This window comes from Oryzias melastigma, linkage group LG20 (genome assembly GCF_002922805.2).
Source record: "Oryzias melastigma strain HK-1 linkage group LG20, ASM292280v2, whole genome shotgun sequence".
Taxonomy (NCBI): domain Eukaryota; kingdom Metazoa; phylum Chordata; class Actinopteri; order Beloniformes; family Adrianichthyidae; genus Oryzias; species Oryzias melastigma.
In genome coordinates, this window is record NC_050531.1 from 21,277,689 (window position 1) to 21,300,529 (window position 22,841).

Consider the following 22,841-nt stretch of genomic DNA (forward strand, 5'->3'; position numbering starts at 1 on the left):
GTTCAGAAAGATAAAAAAAAAAAAACTAAAGAAATGTGTTGCTAACTATTTTCTTTGCTCTTGAGACATTCTGTATTTTACTCTTTTCTTGCATTAATCACCACGTCAATCTATGCCTTATTTTCTATCACAAAAGCACAGCCTCAAGGCTTAATAGCAGTAGAAAAGACTGATTCCATCTGCCCCCTCTTCCCTCAATTACCTTTATAGCTTGACTAAAAGCGAGGGTGGACATGCTAGTGTCCAGTTTCTAATTGTTAACTGTTGCTCTTGGCAGTGTTTGGCATTCAGACCATCTGCTTTTCTCTCATTTAGCAGCACTGTGGAGGAACCACACTGAGTGGGTTGATTAAGTGTTTACATAAATGCCTTTTTTGACATTATGTTTAGATTATTCATTAGCATAAAAAAATCTCAATCCTGACTGTGTATGGCAGTTTCATGTCCTGGTCTGAGACTTTAATGAAATTTCAGTTGTTACAAAATATAACATATTTATCATTTTTTATAACATATTTGTTACAAAATATAACATATTTGGCAATAACAGAATATTTTCCAGTGACTATAGATCAAGACAGAAATGTGAATATACATATTTTTCCAAACAATGTACATTTTAAAATTTAAATCCATGAAACAAAATATTGTTTTTTGTACTCGACTGTAAACTTTTCAAACAAGAAATCGGCTATACTTATCAGACCGTAGACCTCGCACTTACATCCCCTTGAAACTTCAGAGCGAGTAGGCTCTCTGCTGCGCTCGGCACAAACTTTGATCTCTCCAACCTCAAAGTTCAAAAGCCGCTTTGAAGCTGTCTTTTTACAAACCCAATCGTCTGCTTCCTATCTGGTCATTTCTCATCACTGAACTCTCAATGATCTGAAGCACATGGAACACAGAAACAACAACAGAAGCTCAAACTAAAAAGTGTATCAATAAATAATACAGTTTATAATTAAAAAATAATAATAAAAGAAAAAAACGTCCATAAAATGTAAGATATAAAGCATTTTGATTGACCGGCATAAGAAATGTTTAAAAAATAGCATTTTAATTTCTTCTTAAACGTGTTTGTTGGCTAATGAAGCCGTCAGAAAGCTATACGCCTTTATTTCCACAAAGAAGGTCATGACGGTCAATTTTAGTTGCTATTCTCAACACACAGGTCAAAAAATGATCCAGTGTTCTGAAGCGGGAGCATATTGGTGATGAATAGCACAGGACCAAGTATAGAGCCTTGGGGAACTCCGCTGAAAATTGAATGGCAGATGGATTTTTGTTTTGTAAACTGGGCTTATATAGAACCAGGAGAAGACCGTGTTTCTGACAGCATGTATGTCATAAACAAAACAGAAGGCCACTCTGACCAGGACTGTTACTGTGTCACAGAATTAAATGTTTGAAAGATTCTGTGGGTTTAGGTAGTCAAGTTGTGCTGCAACAAACATCCAGAATTATTGACAACAGGTTGGATAATGATCTGTAATTTACTGGTTTGGGATATTTAGGGTGAGTATTTTTAGTGGAAAGGCTCTTGGTCCTGATGATATACCTGTGGAGGTATGGAAGTGTCTAGGAGAGATGGCAGTGGAGTTTTTGACTGGGTTGTTCAACAGGATCTTAGGTGGTGAGAAGATGCCTGAGGAATGGAGGAGAAGTGTGATGGTGCCCATTTTTAAGAATAAGGGAGATGTGCAGAGTTGTGGTAACTACAGAGGAATAAAGCTGATGAGCCATACAATGAAGGTGTGGGAAAGAGTAGTGGAAGCCAGACTAAGAGCAGAAGTGAACATTTGTGAGCAGCAGTATGGTTTCATGCCAAGAAAGAGCACTACAGATGCAACATTTGCTTTGAGGATGTTGATAGAGAAGTACAGAGAAGGTCAGAGAGAGCTCCACTGTGTCTTTGTAGATCTGGAGAAAGCTTATGACAGAGTGCCCAGAGAGGAACTATGGTATTGTATGAGGAAGTCTGGAGTGACAGAGAAGTATGTCCGAGCAGTGCAGGACATGTATGAGGGCTGTAAGACAGTGGTGAGGTGTGCTGTAGGGGTGACAGAGGAGTTCAAGGTGGAGGTGGGATTACATCAGGGATCAGCTCTGAGCCCCTTCCTGTTTGCAATGGTGATGGACAGACTGACGGATGAGGTTAGACAGGAATCACCATGGACTATGATGTTTGCAGATGATATTGTGATTTGTAGTGAGAGCAGGGAACAGGTGGAGGTGGAGTTAGAGAGGTGGAGGTTTGCCCTGGAAAGGAGAGGAATGAAGGTTAGCCGCAGTAAGACAGAGTACATGTGTGTGAATGAGAGGAACCAGAGTGGAAGAGTGAGGTTACAGGGAGAAGAGATAAAGAAGGTGGAGGAGTTTAAGTATTTAGGGTCAACAGTACAGAGTAATGGAGAGTGTGGAAAAGAAGTGAAGAGGAGAGTGCAAGCAGGTTGGAATGGGTGGAGAAAAGTGTCAGGTGTGATGTGTGACAGAAGAGTTTCAGCACAAATGAAAGGAAAGGTGTACAAGACTGTGGTGAGACCAGCCATGTTGTTTGGACTAGAAACAGTGGGACTGAAGAAAAGACAGGAAGCAGAGCTGGAGGTAGCAGAGATGAAGATGCTGAGGTTCTCTTTGGGAGTGACCAGGATGGATAGGATCAGGAATGAATACATCAGAGGGACAGCACATGTTAGAGGTTTTGGAGATAAAGTCAGAGAGGCCAGACTGAGATGGTTTGGACATGTTCAGAGGAGAGACAGTGAATATATTGGTAGAAGGATGCTGAGTCTAGAGCTGCCAGGAAAGAGGTCTAGAGGAAGACCAAAGAGGAGGTTTATGGATGCAGTGAATGAAGACATGAAGGTGGCTGGTGTTAGAGTGGAGGATGCTGAAGACAGGCTTAGATGGAGGAAACTGATTCGCTGTGGCGACCTCTGACGGGAAAAGCCGAAAGGAAAAGAAGTAGAAGATTTTAATGATGCTATCTCAGAAAAAACGGCAAACCACCTCTAGAATCTATCAGATTCTTCACTTGACAGGTAAATTTGTCATCAATGGCAAAAGAAGGCTGTTAGCGGCAAATGTATCACCAGACTTACATGGGAGAGTGAAACAACCTTCCATGTTGATCTAGAAATCCTCCTCCAAGAAAAAACTTACCAACTGGTTTAAAGTTTGAAAAACTGAAAACGAAATTTGTGATTTCTAGTTATTTTTGTATTTTCAAAATTTTCCTTGGAACATATTTAAAAAAAACTCCAATAGTGCCAAAACTTTGAGGCATGTAGTTCATCTGTTGGTTTAGTGCTTTTCATATCAAGTAAATGAACTAAATCGCAGTGACACCTATTCAAAAATGTTGGTCCAGCCCTTCATCCAACATTCTTCAAGAGCAAAAGCACATTAATCTTGTAAAAAAGAAACATTTAAAGCCTTAGCCACAACTGCCCTTAAGGATGGATGCAGGTTGTCTGCGGGCGAGAAATGGTTAAACCAGTGCTGGGCAAGCAGTAGACCCCTCAGGAAATATCTAGATCGCTGAGTCCATAGAGCAAAAATGTTCATGCAGCGTTTGTAAGTAAGCAGAAAGTATGCGCACCTTACTAATGAGCATCATTTGTACATTAAAAGTGCGTGTACCTCCAACTAGAATAAAGAAATGTACACACCTGTATTCATCTTAACTGTTGTGGTATCTTAGGTATGTCGAGGTTGGAGTGGGGTCATCTGGACCCTATAAGAACTTTCTTTTCAATGGTTTTTGATTTTCACTGGTGTCCATGGGAGACATGAAATCCTGTCCACCTTCATCCACATTTGTCAACCATCAAGGTAAGACTGGGGTCATCTATACTCCATAAGACCCATAAGATCCAGCCACTCTTCTCTACACCATTTAACAAGCCTGGACAACCCAAAAACCTACAGCACCTGTACGGGTCAACAATTGTACGGGTGTTTAGTCATTATTTGACCCAAACTTTGATAGAGATACGCTTTACTTTTACTCTTTCAATCTGTGCTGTGTTGAGTTATTTTACAACGGTTAAGGTGAAGCCCCGCCCCTCAGGAGACAGAGAAACACATCAGGAGCAACAAACATCTGACAGGTGATCATGCAGAGCATCAGATGAAGATAAAGCAGTGTCATTATTGATCTGATCCCATCCAGAACCTGATATGATCCTGGTCTGAGGCGGTCTTGACTGGAACACGAGTAACCGATAAGGGGAATCCAGTGTGGCGAAAATGGTGACTATGAACTAAGAACAGTAATTATTAGATAAAGTTGTCTTAAATATTGAGATTTTCTATTAAACATGAATATAAAATAAGCAAAAAAAGTTAAACTCCACATATATACCATGTCCACATCTATTATTCTGACAAGTAGAATTAAATTTACTGAATGACAAACTGCGATAAGCTCATGGTCCATAAAAATGACTTCACTAGTACAGCAGTCGGAGCTTTCATCCATCCTCCTTCTCTTTTATATTATTCATGCGGATGGAAATATTACTCTTTCCCCAGACTTTCCTTAACCCAACAGTAGATATATATATAATTTTCATATTGCTCCATTTACCTAGCGTATTTTGTCCCAGTCCCACTGCTGTGGGTTCAGCCGTCTGTGGAAGGAATAGCAATGGCAAGGTCATTAGAGCGTTTGCACCCCGGAGGAGAATGAAAGCCATCTGACAGATATTAGGCCTCGTGCAGCAGCACAAAGTTTGATTGGCAGGCTTTAAGGGACTGAGGGCGACATCAGGAGAAAAGAAAAGAACAATCCCAACCACTCGCCGCGGTAATGACTGTAGCAAACCTCCGTCCATGTGTCACTCTTGATAGGCTAAGAACTGGGGCTGGCAGGAAGGAGGAATTCCACATTATACCAACAATAAGAGGTTAATTTGTTTTTTTACCCTGCAGAAATCTAGTTCTTATGGAGTCTATGAGAACTTTAAAGATGAAATTAGGTAATAATAACCTCAGTAAGAACTAAAGGAATAATACACTTATCTGACATTGGCAGATGTTTTCCAGCAGAGAACATATAACAGGAAATATACAGTAGAGGCGAAACAGAAAGAGATTGGTGGACTTGATGTTTTGTTTTTGGCCATTTTTACTCACAATCACACAAATTGAAATGATTGGACAAATCCAGGGGCGGGGCTACACACACGTATACTTTTTGAGTCATTATTAGTCTCATTTTGGACAAAGACTAAAAATTCATTAATGCAAACCTCTTTAAGCACTAGAAACAGCACCTCAGTTAAAATAAAAGCTGTTTTGATATTAAGAACAATAATGAAACTGTTTGAAATATAAACTTTGGAACCTTTCACTTGTAATTGTCTTCAACTTTGCTGTTTCAAACTCTAACTGAACAGGTCATATGGGTGCCAATTCTCTAGAAATAAGGAAGTGTGACAGAGACAAAAAAGAGACACTAATAGATGTTTTAGTACACAGTTGTTACTTATGACATAAATATGTATATATATATATATGTTTACTTTTTTACATTGTAAAAAGTATTTTTGCTCATGTTTTTACCGCTCAGATTATTTTTTATAATAATAATAATAATAAATACTGAGTAAATAATAGATATGTCATTGACCAAAAATCCAAAAATGTGATTTTGAGAACTTTTTTTTAATTACAAATACTCGAAACAAGATTTTAGTGTTCATCACTATCAATAAGAAAGTCCATCTCTGTACAATACCTGCATTGTAATGTAATATTTAAAAGGATTCCAGTTTGAATAATGTATGCTAAAAATAAATGAGTCATTATGAGGAATATATGCACACACATTTCTAAATAAAGTTTTAGGATGTTTCATGACAGTAATCCATCTGTCCATGTCTCATAATTCTGTTTTTTTCTTAAAGTAAAGGTGAGAGGAGAAATCAGCTGCATGTTTCTAGAAAGATCAATGAGTCAGTTTCTAAAGTCCAAACTAAACTCATCCAAGATATTGTACTTAAGCTGAACAACCACTAAAAGCCAACATTTGCATTTGAAAGTACCACTACAATAGGATGGATGACCCATTATACTTGCTAATCGTAAGTATTTCCTTGTACTGTAATGTCATTAGCATCTATTTGCTTTGTTCTCTTATTTCATAAAATCCTCCATGAAGGTTAGAGCCGGCCTAAAGGCAGAAGATTTAAAAGCTAGAGACTTTCAATGTCTCTGCTTTAAATAAAAACTCGATTAGCATGACAACTGCAAAGAGAGAAAATCTCTCATTTCCATCTATTCTCTAAACCTGGAGAATCTCTTTTGGGATCCTAAGGTTGCTGGAGCCTATCTTCGCCACCACTGGGTAAAGACAGAGTATGTCCTGGACACATTTCCAGTTTGCCCCACACAATCACTTACAGCTAATTCTCCATTAACCTACGAAGCATGTTTTTGGACTTTCGGAGTGCCTGGAGAAAACTCTCATGCACATGGAAAACATGGAAACGGCACACAGAAAGGATCCAGCCGGGATTTGAACCAGGACCTTTAGTTTGTAACGTTCTCACCTGCAGTACAGTAGCAACATTCAACACACCCAACAGTAAACAACAAAATCAGAAACCGAACTAGTAACAAAATGTCAACAATCAAAACTCAATTAAAGATTAAAATAATAAATAAATGAGAAAACACCTTTAAATGGACACCCTGCAGCCAATCAGAATCAAGAATTCACCCAGAACATGGTCTAAAACAACATAAACTCCTATAATCACCAGTGAGGGGTCGTTACTGTGAAAAAAAAAAATAATAAAAGACAATGTTTGTAATAGAAAATAAAATCCATTACAGGTGTATAGACTATCACAACAAATGAGAACATATAATTTGATCACATCCCTCACTTTGATGTTTTGGGATCAGATTTATGCCAACATAACAACAAATTCTTGTTTTGAAGAACCCTCTCTGGTCTTCCTTCCCGTACCAACCCGGTCTAGGAGGCCAAAGTACCCTCCCCAATTTCTATGCCATGATCCAAAAGCCTATCAGCCCATGCAGCTGCACTATACAACCAGAAACACAGCGTACTTTAGTACTTTAGTCTGGCCATGCAGAAGATATTGATTAGTAGACGTTGAACTTTCATATTAAGGTGGGGGCCACAAATGGCCCACAGGCCGCTAGTTGAAAACCTCTGCTTTAGATGGACTTGATTCACTCCCAGCACTCTGCCACCTTTGGCCTGTTTGTCGACTTGAGTTGGGTGAAGGACAGTGCACTCCTGTATCCCCATGCTCTATCATCGTTTGATCATTTGGTGCATGGACAGCATTTTAAGGAGAAGCAAAGGGCTCGGTTACTCCTGATTATGAACTGTGGAGACTCTGGTTAATTTGGAGCTCTTCTCTAAAGGTTTCTTGATATAAAACCCCAGGGAAAACCAAAGAAGGTGTCTGTGGAGGAATCACACTTTTCCTTGCCCAGCTTCAAAATGGATGGAGAATCCAAGAACCGGAGGATATGTTGCTGCAATATTTCAATCTGTCTTACAGGGTCAAGGTTTGAAACCAAAAACATAAAACACAGCAAAACGGAACCAGTTCTTGACCTGGAGTTAAAAAAAGGCATTTTGTTGATCAAGAGGTTTTGGTGAAAAGATGATGCAGAATGCTGTTAACATGAGAAACCAAGAAAGCTCATTTCCCATGATCCATTGCATCAGATTTAACTGCTCATAAATAATAACATTAAAGAAACCAATTTTCTTGCAAGGAAGGGCAGAAGAATTTCAAAGAAACTTAAAAATAAAAGAAGTTGGAAGTCAAGGACAAAGCGGTGGTTGCTCTAACTTCTCTAGCCCCTCCCCCAGTCAGTACTTGATGGGGACACAAAGTGTGCTCTGATCTGGTTTCTGTCTGTCGTTCACTCTGATCTGATCCATGTCGTGATACTCCCTGGTTCTTGAAAGAAGCAAAACATTTACATCTCTGCCTGGAAGCATGAGCACATTTCTAAAAGTCATTTGTTATTGTGCACATAATAATTCAGAGTAGTTGTTGTGGTTGTGCGTGGCAGTGATGTGCTCTTTGCTGAAGACTGGCTCAATCCCATCAGTGACACAGCACTAACCTCTTGAGAGGCAGTGGGTCTCTAAGTGCTCGGCTTAGCTACTGCTGCTAGGCAATCAGGAGTCCTATTGCCATCACAATGGACAGCCTGCACCTTTAAGTGCTCAGAATGATCATAGCACTGTGGTATTAGGACAACACACGGTTTAACAGACACCCACTGATCTCCCTGTTCCATGTCCATATCAGCAGATTTATGATGCTCAAGCTAGACAACAGGTTTATGGCTAAAACCACTTACAACTTTGACATATTTAACATTTCAGTAGAAAACGTATTATGATCAACAGTTATAAAGGTTATTTATTTTGGAAGAGAATTGCAGAAAAAAAACTGATCAGATATGGTGTGTGACGTCTCACCAGCGGACCAATTTCAATCAATTTAGAGACTTGAAATAAACGGTTTATTGCGCTTTTACAATCATTTATCACGTAAATGTCAATAAAAGAGGCAAAACAAGAATTTAACAGTAAAAGGTAAAAGGTCAAGGCCTGAAATACTAGACCAGGCCACCTGGCACCAACAACCAAGTCACAATCAAAGTCCCTTCAATCACCTGTCTTCCCTGTTCTGATGCTCGGTTTGAACTGCAGCAGATCATCTTGACCACGTCTACAACACTAAATTTATTGAGTTACTGGCATGTGATTGGTTGGTTAGAAGTTTGCATTAATGAGCAGTTGGACAGGTGTTTCCAGTGAGTGTAGGACTGTGTTGTATTGAGATAAATGTTTCACATAATACATTTTTATGTTCTATTTCTAATGCATACACAGCTGATACTCAAGTCCTGATTTCAATTAGCAATCAAGGGCTCCAACTCATGATCTACACCAGGGGTCCCCAAACCTTTTCTTGTGAGGGCCACATGGCTGTTTTCTTCTCTGATGTGGGGCCGGGGTCGGTTTGTAGGCTAACAAAAGAAGCTCAAACATTTAATGCTTTCCAGAAAGCCACACATGATGGCAGAGACTGCAGAAAAGTGGAATAAAAAGTCACTTGGGATTGTGGGTCTCGATTGCATAGCCAGACTGAAAAAGAAAATAAAAAATGATGCATCTCTGATAGTGTTCAGGGGACTGGGCCAAATGTGGAGGTGGACCGGATGGGGGCGTGGTTTGGGGAACTCTGATCTAGAGTTGCCCTCAAGAGGTCATGAATCCCGTTCTTTATACTGGTAAATCTTTGAACGCAACCAAAAGACTCGCAGCCTTAACCCTTTAACTCTAGGTATGTTGATGTTGGGAGTGTGGTCCCCTCAAGACAGAGCACCGAACCTTTCTTTCAATTATTTTTGATTTTCATTGGTGTCTGTGACAGACATGAAATCCTGTCCACCTTCATCCACATTTGTCATGGAATGGATAACACGTCAATGTAAGGCTTGGGTCATCTGGACCCCATAAGAGAGCACAAGGGTCAACACCAAAGCTTTAGACCTTTTTTCAACTACCATAACTCTTAAAATGTTGAGACAATTAATGTAACTCCAGTCGATTCCAAAGTAATATATATTCAAGAATGTAAAGCAGTGAATTGCTAATGTAATCAATATAAATCCATAACTGTTGATAAGTTATGGTGGGTCAAAGAGTGTGTATATGATTCAGGTGTTGCCAGCGACATCTCCAGTATTAAAGGGTTACCAGTTTCCCAAGCAATCCTACAACTGTTCCACACGACCAAAAATAACAGTGAATGTGTTTACCAATACGATGATGTCGTTGTTCTGCCTGATAAATTCATGCACTCTCAGTTTGTTTGGATAGCTTTATTAAATAAACTGGAGTCCAACAATTGATCCTGGGAAATAGATGGGCGATCCATCATCATGAAGGCTCATGCCCAAACTCGCCGTTAGATAAATGAACTCCCTGCCTGCACACAGTGTGTTTGTCACAGGTTTGGATGTTGTGTGGTTTTGGTAGGTTGTAGCTTTTTTCACCCCGATGTCTGAAATCTATGCTGTTGTATTAGATTCTGGGAGCTGTTTCTGTTTTTTTTTTTTTTTTTGTCGTCTTTACAAGATATAAGGAGGGAAATATGAAGTCAAAGGGAACAAGAGGAGGTGGCATACTGTTTCCTCCAGTCTGCATTATGGATGAGGCTCGTCTACGGTGTTCGATCAGCAGGCCCTGGAAGGGTTGAAGGGAGCCCACAAGTGTTATCTAAGAAGGGTCTTTGGAACTAAAGGCTTGAGGTGAAAGACTGAGACAGAGGAGGCACCTGGGTCACAACCATCCAATCACAGAAGGAGGCAAAAATATTTGTGAACGCAAACAAAAACAGTGTTACCTCGTTTATTGAAAGGTTCCATAAATAACCTGGGAAAGGTGAAATCCCCAAAGTAGGATTACACGTTTAAGGCTGTAATACCCATCACTACACACTTTCTAGACTTTTCTCAGATAGATATGGACATTTTCACAATATTTTCTCCTTGTTAAAGAACCTATGCTATGCAAAATCAACTTTTTGAGCTTTAAAACCTGAACTCTTAGTCTCAGCTTCTCGCAACCCACAAAAACTAGCGGTTTTTTACAAGCTAATGTCACAAATTGAGAACAGCCCCTTTCAAAAAAAGGGCACTGCCAACTGCTAACTTCGCCACTCAGCTAGCGGTAATCAGCTGCTAACTTCACCACTCAGCTAACGGCGCTCAGTTGCGACGCTCAGTAAGTGTAATGTGACATATTTTTTTGCCCACGGACAGTCAGTATCCAGCAGTTGTGACCAAGGAATTATGGGAGCATTAAAGCCCCTGCTTAGAAAACATTTAACCACCATGTTTCACTTTGTTATTCATGTTATTGAGAGTCATCGTCATTTTAAAGACAGTGTTTGTTTTTACACTTTTGCATAGGTAAAGTGTGACTGTTAAACTTCATTTCATTCAAGTTGTGTTCATGCATCAGTAGCTGCTGCTGCCTCTGCACTCAGCCTGTCCTCCACACGGTGAGCCAATACCAGGCCAACCTAAGCTCAGTAAAGGCAATGTGGCACTGAAACAGAGCAGAGTGGTTTCATGCGCGGAACAGGAAATAAAGTGCTGCCAAGCAGAGATGGAGAGTTTGGAGGAAAGCATGTCAGGCTGAGATGGAGGATTGAGGCTTCAGAGGAGCAGTTAGTTTAGCAGAAAAACAAATGTTCCTTCAGGGAATAACACTGATTAAAAGATTTTAACATGTGTTCATTTGCTTGTAATAACTGAACCTCAAAAATATAAAATTAGGAAAAAAAATACAAAAGTCCTCAATTCTAATCCAATAATAATTCTGTTTTTTGTCTGTAAATCTCTAGAACAGGGGTGTAAAACTCAATCGTACAAGGGGCCAAAATCCAAAACACATCTTAGGTTGAGGGCCGAACCATAGGACCATAACTTTGAACATAATTATTAACTATAGCATTACCTGTGATAGTCCTAGTGAGAATGCTGTAAGCCGAATTTGGATGCTAAAGAAGCTTAAATGGATAACTAAAAACCCTGTTGCTAATAGTTGAAAACACTGATGCTAATAGCCAGCTAAAATACTCGCTAAAAAAACTGAAGAAAAAAAAACAGCTAGCATGTAGCTGAAATATTAGCTAAACTCCAAAACACCCTAAAAAGTATTAGTAAATGCCAAAATGGTCCATTAAGCTATCAGAATGCTTTAAAACTTTAAAACCATAACTTTTTAACATAATTATTAATAATAATAAAAAGGCAGAAATATTATTCCAGAATAAACCAACTTAAACCTTAAATAACTTTCAATATTTACTCTCCATAAAAATAGATTTTGTCAAAATTATGCAGGTTAGAAATAAGCGCAAGAAAAAATCGGAACATTAATAACAGTTAAATTAATTGACCCGGAGGGCCGGGTCCGGCCCCAGGGCCTTGACTTTGACACATGTGCTCTAGAAACTAGCGATTCATGGTTGGTGTGACACAAATATGTAATCAAATTGTTTTGAGCATAAATAAAATCGAGTGTAGTCTCAGCTTCTATGGGTATGACATTTTGTTCTTCTCCCAAACATTTTCTGCAATTTCTCTCCAAATGACTCAGTAAAAGAAAAAACAACTAAAAAAGGCTCTGAAAATGTTTTGAGTTTGTTTTTGTGAGTTCCATTTGGATAACAGTGTCACTGTGTTTTCACATCCCCGGGATAAACAGTGGGAAGTGAAACTTGCAGAGGGAGGGGAGTGTGATCTGGCAGAAACGCTTCTGATGGGTATCACGCTTCCCATCCAATCTGTGCTTTTATCTCTAATTTTAACTTCCAGACTGGGTGGGAATCACACTTTCTGACAGACGTTCCTGTCTTTTCTCTGTCATCTTCTCCACTTCTCTCCCGGTGGTCCTCTATTGACACAATCACCTGGATGATTCTCACTCATCTTTGCCCTATTTTCCCTCTTCCTTTGTAACAAATCCTTCCTTCCACCCCATCTTTTGTGTCACCATGGAAACCGTCCAACATTGGAGTAGCCAGCACCCTGTGACCTGACCTTAATCCTGTTAATTTCATCCAACATTTACTTTACTACTGAGTTCATACCTTTCTTTTCATATAAAAATTACCACAGTTTGGGCTTACACGAGACTATTCTGACCTCAATTTAACCTCTTCTGGTCTGCAAGGACCAGATTTTTATTGCAATTGTTCTGTTTTACTGTGTCTTTGACCAATAGGAGAAACCTCTAAAAAATTTAATGCAGCCAAAACCGCTTCCCAAAAAAATACGAGAATAGGGAATATCAAAAAAAGATTTGAAATTATTATGGGATGGCCACAGGACCTACTCTTAGCAGACATTTTCTGGCAAAGAGTGAAATTTGGTAATCTTCACAATTTTGCACATTATGAGAAAAGCAATAGTTTGAAAACAAAAAATCACACACACCACCAGCCTAAGTCTACAACTACAACCAAAGTTATGTCAACCTTTGACCTGGGGAAAAGGAGACCATCTTGGATTAAAACAAAAGATCCCTTTAGCATCCGCTACCATTTTGAACTCCTCATATGGATTGTGATCTATTACATTCTAACTCCTGGGGTAAAAATGTTGGAGTTAGAAGCTGTAGACTGAGTGAGATCAGCTCTCAAAAGCGATGTTTCTTTATTACTGGACATTTTTTATCAGAATTATAATATAAGATCTTATATACACGGCCTGCACAGCAGAGGCATCAAGTTTCAATGTTAAGTCAATGTAGAGACGCAATCTGTTGCGGCGCGTGTGACTTGGGCGCCGGGTGCAGAGCAGCAAGGTTGGCGTGGCACGTCGACCAATCAGGGACGCAGCTTTGGACATGTGACCTTTTTTTAGTGACTACATCAAAGGGTAGAAAAATAAATTTAATAGATTTTCCGTCCTGAATTTCCATCCATTTTTTAACCCATAGACTGTCCCAGTGACTGCTGGGAAAAGTGGTTGGATGCACCATGGAAAGTTCGCCATCCCGCCTCAGAGCCTATGGAGCTGGATTGACTGCTCCGTTAGCCAGACGCCGGTGGATAGTTTGGCTAGCAATCTCCACAGCCCAGGCTCTGGCAGAACTAATAGCAACTAGCAGATCTCGCCAGGTCTACTACCCAGGCGGCGGGAGCTCGCCATGCGGGTTAGCTGCAGGGAGTGCCGTTGTAGCGTGCATCATTGCTCTAGCTTCATGGGCTCATGATATTTTTCTTATTTTTATCAAGAAAATAATACAAAGATCGCTCAGTTAAACCCCCTCTTGGGTAAATGCCCAAACCAGACCAAAACAGACGGAATGTTTAAAACGGCCGGTGCAGCTATCGCAGCACGAGTGAAGTACGCAGAACCCGGTGAAACCAGACACGGTAACATGCTTGCTGGCGCCTCTGTAGAGCTCTCCAAAACAAATAAATCTACCCGTTCGGCATCATCCATGATTTTCATGGTGTGGAAACAAATTAATTCCAGAAGAACTTTGGTGGGTTCTCCGTGGCCGGGGCATCAGGGCTACAGACAGTAATTTTGACACACAACAAAAGAGAGGCGGCAGATGCTAATTAGACGTGCCTACCGTGTCTGGTGTGAATGCACCATTAGGAATGTACCTTTTTTCTGACAAAAAAACCTTGGTTGCCAAGGAAATCCACCAGTTTACCTTTGACGATTCCACTAAAGCTGACATAGATCTGTTCGACATCCCCAGACGACCAAAACATAAAATGGTTGCTATGGAAATAAAACCATTTTTTCATGAAATTGTCACATCCAACTTGTATCAGGGTGGCAGGCAACGCCACTCACAGCTCTAACTCTTGTTTTATACTTTTGTATGCAAGACCCACTCTCTGAGATCAGTAAACAATGCTTGATTCCAGACTCATCCACAAGCTCACCAAAAACTGATATTAGCTTGACATCAATAAAAGTCCCTCCCAAACCCACTTCTGCGTATATCTTATTCTGGTGTCCTACCGTCTTTGTGGTACAGGTTGATCTCCACCTTCCTCTCCTCGGACCCCAGAAGGGCTTGAGCCATCTGGGCAATGGCCAGCCGCTTGGTTTCAGGTCCGTACAAGAAGTTACAGGTGCACGGCTTCTGCATGATCTCCGCCCGCGAGTAACCGCACAAGAGGCAGAAGCCATCGTTGCAGAAGATGATGGCGCAGTTCTCCACTCTTGCATTGGCAATGATAAACTTACGACCTGTGAGGAAAAGAGGAAAAGAAGAGAAGAGTTTCACTGCCAGAGAAGAAAAAGTGATCATACATACCGCGATGATCCAACAGTAAATTGACATTTCACTTTAACTTTGAAGCTGATCTGACATCAGTTGAAACCAAAACACTTCTTTTTCATCTTCTAGCTGTATTACGGAACAAATAAAAGAAAATAACACATATATTAGATGTTAAAAAACAATAATGAGTTGTATGCCAACCTCTGGTACCTGCTGTACTTTCATCCTGTTCACCCTGTGCATTACTTTAAATGCTTTTCCTTCCAAAGTTGATACTACTACAGAAAGCAGTTAATGAGTTTTGAATACTGGATTATTTGAACTGATTCAGTGAAGCTCTAATAGTTGGTCCATTTGTAATGTGTGGGTGTTTTATGTTCTTTCTCTGCGTCCTGTACAAATAAAAAACAGAAAAAAAACAAAGATGAAAAAAAAAATACAAACGAAGGGGGTTTGAATCACACTCTACCATAAGCTGAGAGAAAAGGAAGTAAATACAACGGAGGATGTGCCAGAGTACAAAAAAATAGACTTTTGGAAAGCAGAATTCTATTAAAAAATAGTTGTTTTTTTTTACTTGAATTTAAAACCAAGAATGCTCTCGCACACTTTTGGAAAGGCTAAATTCCATTCAAAATGAATCCAAGATGATTGTTTTGGAAGCCGTATAATGTCTCAGAAAGGAGGTTTTTGTTTGTTTTTTAAATTAAAATTTGTACTGAATTGAATTCATTGGACTGAGAATTAGGGCCACAAAAAGGAAAAAAAAGGAAGTTTACAAATTTAAATCTCATTAAAGTATAGGATTAAAAGTTGTAGATTTAGCCAATGGCTTTTAAAGGATAACCAAACCAGGAAGTTGGAGGCTGACTCCACCTACTGCTGAAATTTGAAAATTCAGTCAGAGGGGCGGGGCTTGGGGGCAGGACTGTTATCATTACTGGAGCGACAAATCATGATGTGGGACTTCTGAAATTAACATGGTTTGACCAATCACAAAATTGAACTGTAATACATCGTGTAAACCTATAGAAGATTTTTGACTACATTTTGAAGAATTTAACAGTTTTATTTCAATTTGTCAAAAATTTGGCTATGACCAACAGCACTTTTAAAGCCCCATTTATAGGGTTGAACAGCCAAAAAAAAAGTTAATTTATGGTTTGGTTACCCTTTAAAGTAATAAATATACTTTTTTTTTTTTTTTGCAAATTTACCAGTTTTAAAGTTAAAAAAATGACTCGTAAACTGGTCCTAATAATACATTGTAGAATAAAAACCACCTTTAAAAAAATTAAAAAAGCTGAGCATATTATAGTTTGGCTTTTTCTATTCTCCTGTTAACATAAATAAAAAGTTTATACGTATGTTCAAGATTTTTTTATGTGTTTGTTATATCAGGCTTTAAAAGAGAAAATGTAGATGTCGTGATTTTCAGCGTCAGTTAGACAATTAAAACAGTCTCTGATTCAGGTTTTATATGAATATTTGATGATTTTGTTGTCTTTGAAATGAACAGTCTGCACAGATTACATTTAGGTCATGTGACAGCAGGACCTCAGGAAAAACTTCAGGATAAATAAAACTAAAAGATCCCGCAGAGAGGAAGGAAACAGGATTTCAGAGGTCAGATAGTGAAACATTTCAAAACCATTATCATTCTATGATTTAAATTAAAGTATTTAAGTTTGAAAATATGCTTTTTATAGAAACACCTAACATTTGTAAGTCACGAAAAGCTTAAAATGTCAACTAAAAGTTTTCCGTTAAGCATAGTAAAACTCAAATTTGTTCCCTCCATTTAAATCTGCACAGTAAATTCTTCATGTTTTCTTTTCTCTTTCTAATCAGACACTATTTATGCCAGAATCCGATCTAATCTACTCATTTGTTCCACCGCAGTAAAATGATTCCTGTTTAAATGTTGAACGGGAGGTATTTTTTCTCCCAGTGCCCTGCATCTGTTGTCACAACTTCCCTCTCATTATTCTTCAAGACATGATCTATCTAAACAGCTCATCCTGAATTAACCAGGCTGATCTCACACCGGGAATAAAGCGGCAGCCTGCTCTCATATTCATGAATACAGTGGCGAGCATTTGTGTGGAAGCACTTGATAAACTGCTTCTGTGGATTACTGACAGCCGCCCTCTGAGCCTCACAGAGGCAGAAAACAATGAGGAACAGGTAGAAATGTGTCACCATAAAAAGCATTTTGAGTGAGTGATGATGACTGAGAGACCTCGACGATGTTAATGCAGAACAGAGGCATTAGAATCTGAGCAATGCAAAATAGAAAGAAAGACTGTACAGCAAGAAAAAGGCAGAAAAATCGGGTTTACATGATTTCAGAAATGATGCAATCTCTCAGCATGTAGCTATGATAAGCAAAGGAAAGAGGCTCCCTCAAGGCCAAATTACAGCCACAACTGGAGAGGAAGAAAAGCCATGCAGGAGCAGACGTGAAAAGTATTGTTATCCACAGGAATCCAGATAATAGAAATATGATAATATCCAGAAAGCTAAAAATAAAAGTGTCCTAAGTATCAATTTGACATGCAGTTTGTTTTTCTTATCCAAAGATGCTGTCCAGACATATTCTAGTGTTGACTTTTGACCCGCTGTGCAGCTCTGAAACAGTTTGTCTAAAGGCCAGTTTACAGGCTTACATGTCCACTAAAAATATTAATCATGACCATGTAACATAGAATGAATGAAATGGTTTATTTCAAGCAATCAGGTAATAATACATACATTAGACACATATTACACAATCACAAGTAGATCACTTGAAAGGGAGTGGAAGGAAGCGAACTTATATAGTCCCACCCCGACTCGACCATACCATTTTCTCTACACGAATTATCAATATCTGGTTCAGGACTTAATATCAGCTATTTATACCCTACAATCATAGATTCAGGTTATTAAGCATATTTAAGATCAGTGATGTTATTACATTTTAAATATCTACAGACATGTCATTTAGATGAATCAGTACCAAAAATCTAAACATACTCAGAAGATTATTATCTCCAGAAAAGAAAAAAAAATCACCCTCACCAACCAGCACCAAAAATCAAAACCATATCCAGATGATTACTCTGAAATAGGGCTGTCACAATTAGTCGATTAATCAACTATTAAAATAGTCGACAACTAATTTAATAGTTGATTAGTTGTTACTTTATATTAAATGGAGTCAGAGAGTAGTAAAGTTGAAAGTTATAACAGAATTATGCTAGCTATTTGGATTATTTTGGCATTTATTAAGGTTTTTTTCCCCCCTTTTTTTCCTTTTTTTAGGGTATTTTGAAGTCTGCCTATTTTTTTAAGTTACATGCTAACTGTTTTGGCTAACCTACGTTATTTTCAGCTTTTTAGGCTAATTTGACATTTAACTAATATTTTAGCTAGCTATCAGCTCTAGCATTTTCAGCTATTAGCTTCAGCAGTTTCAGCTATCAACTTCCGCATCTTCAGCGGCCAAATTCAGCTTACAGCATTCACACTAGCATTATCGCAGGAAATGCTATATATCCAATTTTTAGTTAGTTTAAAGCTAAAAATGGTTAAGATGTGTGTTTTACACCCAGTTTCCGCATGACCTGATTAGTCGACTACTAAAATAATGATTTGTGGCAGCACTAATCTGAATATATTCCAGACCCCATGAACCGATCAATGCAAAAGATCCTCCCGATGACGATGATCCGAACACTCCCCTGACTCCTGGTACCGATCAATGCAGATGACTTGCCCCAATGATAATCATTAATTATCATCAGAAAGAAAAATCACAACATTAGTCAATGCAAAAAAATAAATAAATCCAAAATATACTTATTTAAAAAAAAACAAATTGTGTAGATTGTTTTATTACAGAAGATCAGAAGGAGATAGAAAAAGAAAAAAAATCTGGAATATGTGCAAAACACAGTTTAGGAAACCAAGTCTAGAGACAGGATCAAGGTCACGGTAATCCTTCTTCTGCATTTCACAGTTGTGAACAGTTGTTTTGACTGCAGACTTTGTTTTGTCAGGTCTGTTGCACTTGCCATTGCCTTGAGTATAAATATTCAGCAAATCAGAGATAACAAACAAACTTATGGATTTTGTACTTTACTTTTAAGACCTTCTCCAAAGAAATTCTTTTTTTTGTGTTTTTAACAAGTTTATGATGGGTGACATAAAATAATTTCAAATTAAAACTGCATTTCTGAGTTTTTTATTTTTTATTTTTTCCAAATGTGATAAATCAGGAGCAGATAAAATCCTACAGTTTTTGACTCAACTGTGATGAGCGGGTCAACGTCTCCCGTACTCGCTCTTATTCTGATGCATCAACTTGCAGACAAATAGATTCATGTGCGTCTTTGATTTCCTCATCTGAGCTGGAATCTGGATCGAAACTGTACGGCTGGATAGCCCCGATATATCTCACCATTTTTGTTGCACCAATAATGTTAGGTTGAGGTTGTGAAGGGCTGTAAGCTAGTGGGAGAGAATGTAATAAAGGGAAACAAGTGGAGGCTTACTTCTGTGTGAACAGTCTCATCCACAACCGAAAGGTGAATTTCTATTGAGGTCCTGTAGCTCTACAGAAACTATGTCCTAGAAAAAGACACGTTTTTTTGCTTAAACTGCATGATCATGACTAAAAGATCACTGCGAACACTTTTACAATAACTTAATCAATAGTGGACTTGAACGAAATGGTGCAGTTCTGGTCTTCACATCCATCTAAACAATGGATACCCACAAGTGGAGCCCAAGGGCCAAATTTGGCCCAGCAAAGGTTTTCTTTTGGTCCGCCAACTTATGGCGGATTAAACTAATTACATCAGATGCAACATTCTTATCTGTGCAATGCATAGCTCTTAAGTTCAACTAGAAATATTTCAGGTTAATTATTGTTTCTGTCATAGTATTCCTTTTAGTTTAAATTTGAGCTCTTAGTGGTCTCTGTCAGCCTTACTTATGCAGTTTTTTTTGGACTAAAAATGCTTAACCAATGAGAAGCCACAGAAATCGTTTGGAGAAGAAGTAGGAAAGCAACCCTGGATGTCTAGATTTGTCTTAGAGAAAACAGCAGCTGGAATTAAAGACTAGAAGAACTGCAATAGGAAGCAAGTGCCACCTAAAAGTATGAAGTTTTTACAGAAGAAAACTGCTGGAAGTATTGCTCAAGACTGCTCAACTTTTGCAACAATGTGCAACACCTTGAATAAAAAAGAAGTAAAATGTCAGCAGATGGGACAAAAATGTGAACAGAGCTTGTCTGCATCCCCCAGTAACTGAGAAACCAGCATTTGTCCAAAAATCTCAGTAAAACTATCTTAATGTGAACAAACTCACAACAAAACCAAGATCCAAAAATGAGTGAAATGAACAATAACAATAATATTACAAAAAAAAGTATATTTCTACACCAATGTTAGCGATTGAACAACATACTAAGATATTTAGCTTGTTAGAGGTGTGTGCAGTGGTTGAATGGTTACAATAGCTACGTTTATGGCGTATTCAGTCAGGTAAAGTCGTCGGTCCGGACTGAGTCCACTTAATTTGGTCCAGATCGAGTCCTGAAACTTGTGTTTGGTCTGTATTCAGACTGTCTTTGAACTGGACATTTCTGTTTCAGACCAAAGTTTGTAAAGAAAACGCAACTAAAGATCACTTTAATTACGAGGGCAGGGCAAAGCAACAAGTGGCAGAATTAATGGAAGCTCTACACTTGCAATCCTTCTCGGGATAGTTTACATATTTAAACCTTATAATTCACTGATCAAGTTAGAAAATGCGTATTAGTGTGAGATTGATATAGCTACTTTGGTACCGTGGAGGCATTCTGCAAGGTTATCGCTAAGGACGCAACGGCTAAGAAAGCACAGTGTAAGTGTTTATGACATATAGATAATCAGGAAAACAGTGTGAGTAGAAATGTGAATCACTTTAAAAGTTATTTTAATGAGCGTGTATTGATCTGACCACATTTCAATGAGTTGCTGTGTTGCATCTTTGCTCCACGTTTCTCTGCGGCTCATCAGTTTCTTCCCTTTTACTCTGTTTACATCCAACACATTCTCATCCCCAAGTCGACACATATTGATGTTTGGTCAAGGATCCGTCCGTGTCACTTTTTGATGTTATGGGTGTCCCCAACTCATTGTTTTTTTTTTTTAGTTTTTTTTTTAAGTGCTAGCTGTTCGTAAAATCAAGGGTGTGCAACCCTCGAGACACAGTGCCGGATGCGCACTGGTCCTCGGTACCTGGTCCACCGGTACCCTAACCATAACCTGGTAATGGTTTGCATTGGGTAACATGTGCAGTTCCCGCCCCATACCGCGTCTCGTACCGGTTCAGGTCTGGTACCACATCTGTTCTGGTGTCGGGTTAGGTTACCAGTGCACTACGCATTTCGGTCCTGGATCGATTCTGCTTTATGGCCCGGAGGTTGGAGACTTGTGATCTGAATGAAACAGCCAGTACGTCAAAAAAAGGACAAATTGGAGAACCCAAAATGTAAAAAAAGTGACGCGGAAGGGTCCTTAACCAAATGTCAATATGTGACGACTTGTGAGTGAGGATGTGTGGTTACATCCCATAATAACAGGCAGCGGTGACTCTTTGGTTCAGTTCAGAATTTTCACCTCTTCAGACTGAGGAAACTCAGAACTCAGATGAACCGGATATTATTGAGACTGGAATGGACCACAGACCACCTTGACAGATGGTGAGAGCGGTTCCTGGTCCGGGATCAGGATCCGCTTGGGTGTATTCAGACTGAAAATTTGTTCCAGATTATCAGGGAGAAACAAACTCTGGTTCACTTTACTTAAACCAAACATGTCCCGTCTGAATACAACATTAAACTCCCACTTTGAACATCTTTTGATCTATTGTAAAGGTGTTCCCAGATTTTTATCCAAAAACAATTTCCCATCATCCATCTGGTTACTCTCTCTCACCAGTTTAGCCCATCACAGCCCCAACCTAACAGTAGCAGTGCAACGAATGTGCCAAACAACATCAGAGCTTTCCAGCCATAGAGCTCAGATGAGTAAAACAAAGACGTTCATGGATCTATTTCTCTGCACCACTGATTGTAATACCTACGTCACAGCTACAGGCTTTTTCCAATGGGATTTTTCAACTTTTTGAATAAATCAAATCTCTGAGGTGCAGTTTTAATCTTCATTTTCTCTATATTTGTCCTCCATAATCAGAAAAATTTCACAAGGACATGTTAAAAACACCATTTTTATTGGAGTGGGTCTTTAAAGACTGAACATCATGCAAAAATGTGCTGCTTGCTAAGGGTGTTAATGCAGTAGTGGACTGCTGTTACCATTGCTTCTGTTCAACCGGAAACATTGTTCATCATAGAGCATATTTACCCTATTTGAAGACTCCTCTAAAAACCTATTTTTTAAGTTTTGCCTGAATTTTAATCTATTTCATATATGATAAACTATGTATTTGCATGAGTCTTTGAAAACTGTTAAATTCAATAAATCTAATCTCCAAAAGGACTTTCTGTTGGTCCGTATAGAATGCAATAGGAAAGAGTTAAAAAGAAAATAACATTACTAATTAATTTGATTTATATCTGCAGTTATCTCTGAATAGTTTGCATTTTCATCCATAACATTCCTAAAATAAACTTTTGAAGCCAAGAAGTCTGCAGTTAATGGAGAGTCTGGCTAACAAGCACCTGCTGTTTTAGACTCAAACATTGTCTCATTTTCCTCCAGCTTCACATAAACATTTTGGATCCACAGACGCGACATCTAAGATGCACTTAAAGAGAAAGCCACCAACGCAGTCTGAATAATTCACTAAAAGCAGACCTTGGGAGCTTTGCAGTCTGCCAGCATGTGTGTGTGTTTGTATGTATGACTTATCATGTATCTATGATTGTGCGTTTGTGCTTGGAATCTCCCCTGCGTAGGCACACGAGGAGGAAAGCCTGAGTGCTGGAGTCCACACTGCAGCTCTG

The 22,841-nt window shown here is 38.9% G+C and overlaps 1 protein-coding gene across 1 annotated transcript in view; it reads right to left on the reverse strand.

Annotated features, from left to right (window-relative positions):
* The window catches only part of kcnh2b (potassium voltage-gated channel, subfamily H (eag-related), member 2b), a 258,122-nt gene that overhangs the window by 209,410 nt on the left and 25,871 nt on the right, over positions 1 to 22,841 (reverse strand). The window contains exon 2 of the mRNA XM_036217494.1: positions 14,575 to 14,805. Coding sequence (XP_036073387.1) covers positions 14,575 to 14,805 — 231 coding nt within the window. The remainder of the gene's footprint in view (positions 1 to 14,574; positions 14,806 to 22,841) is intronic.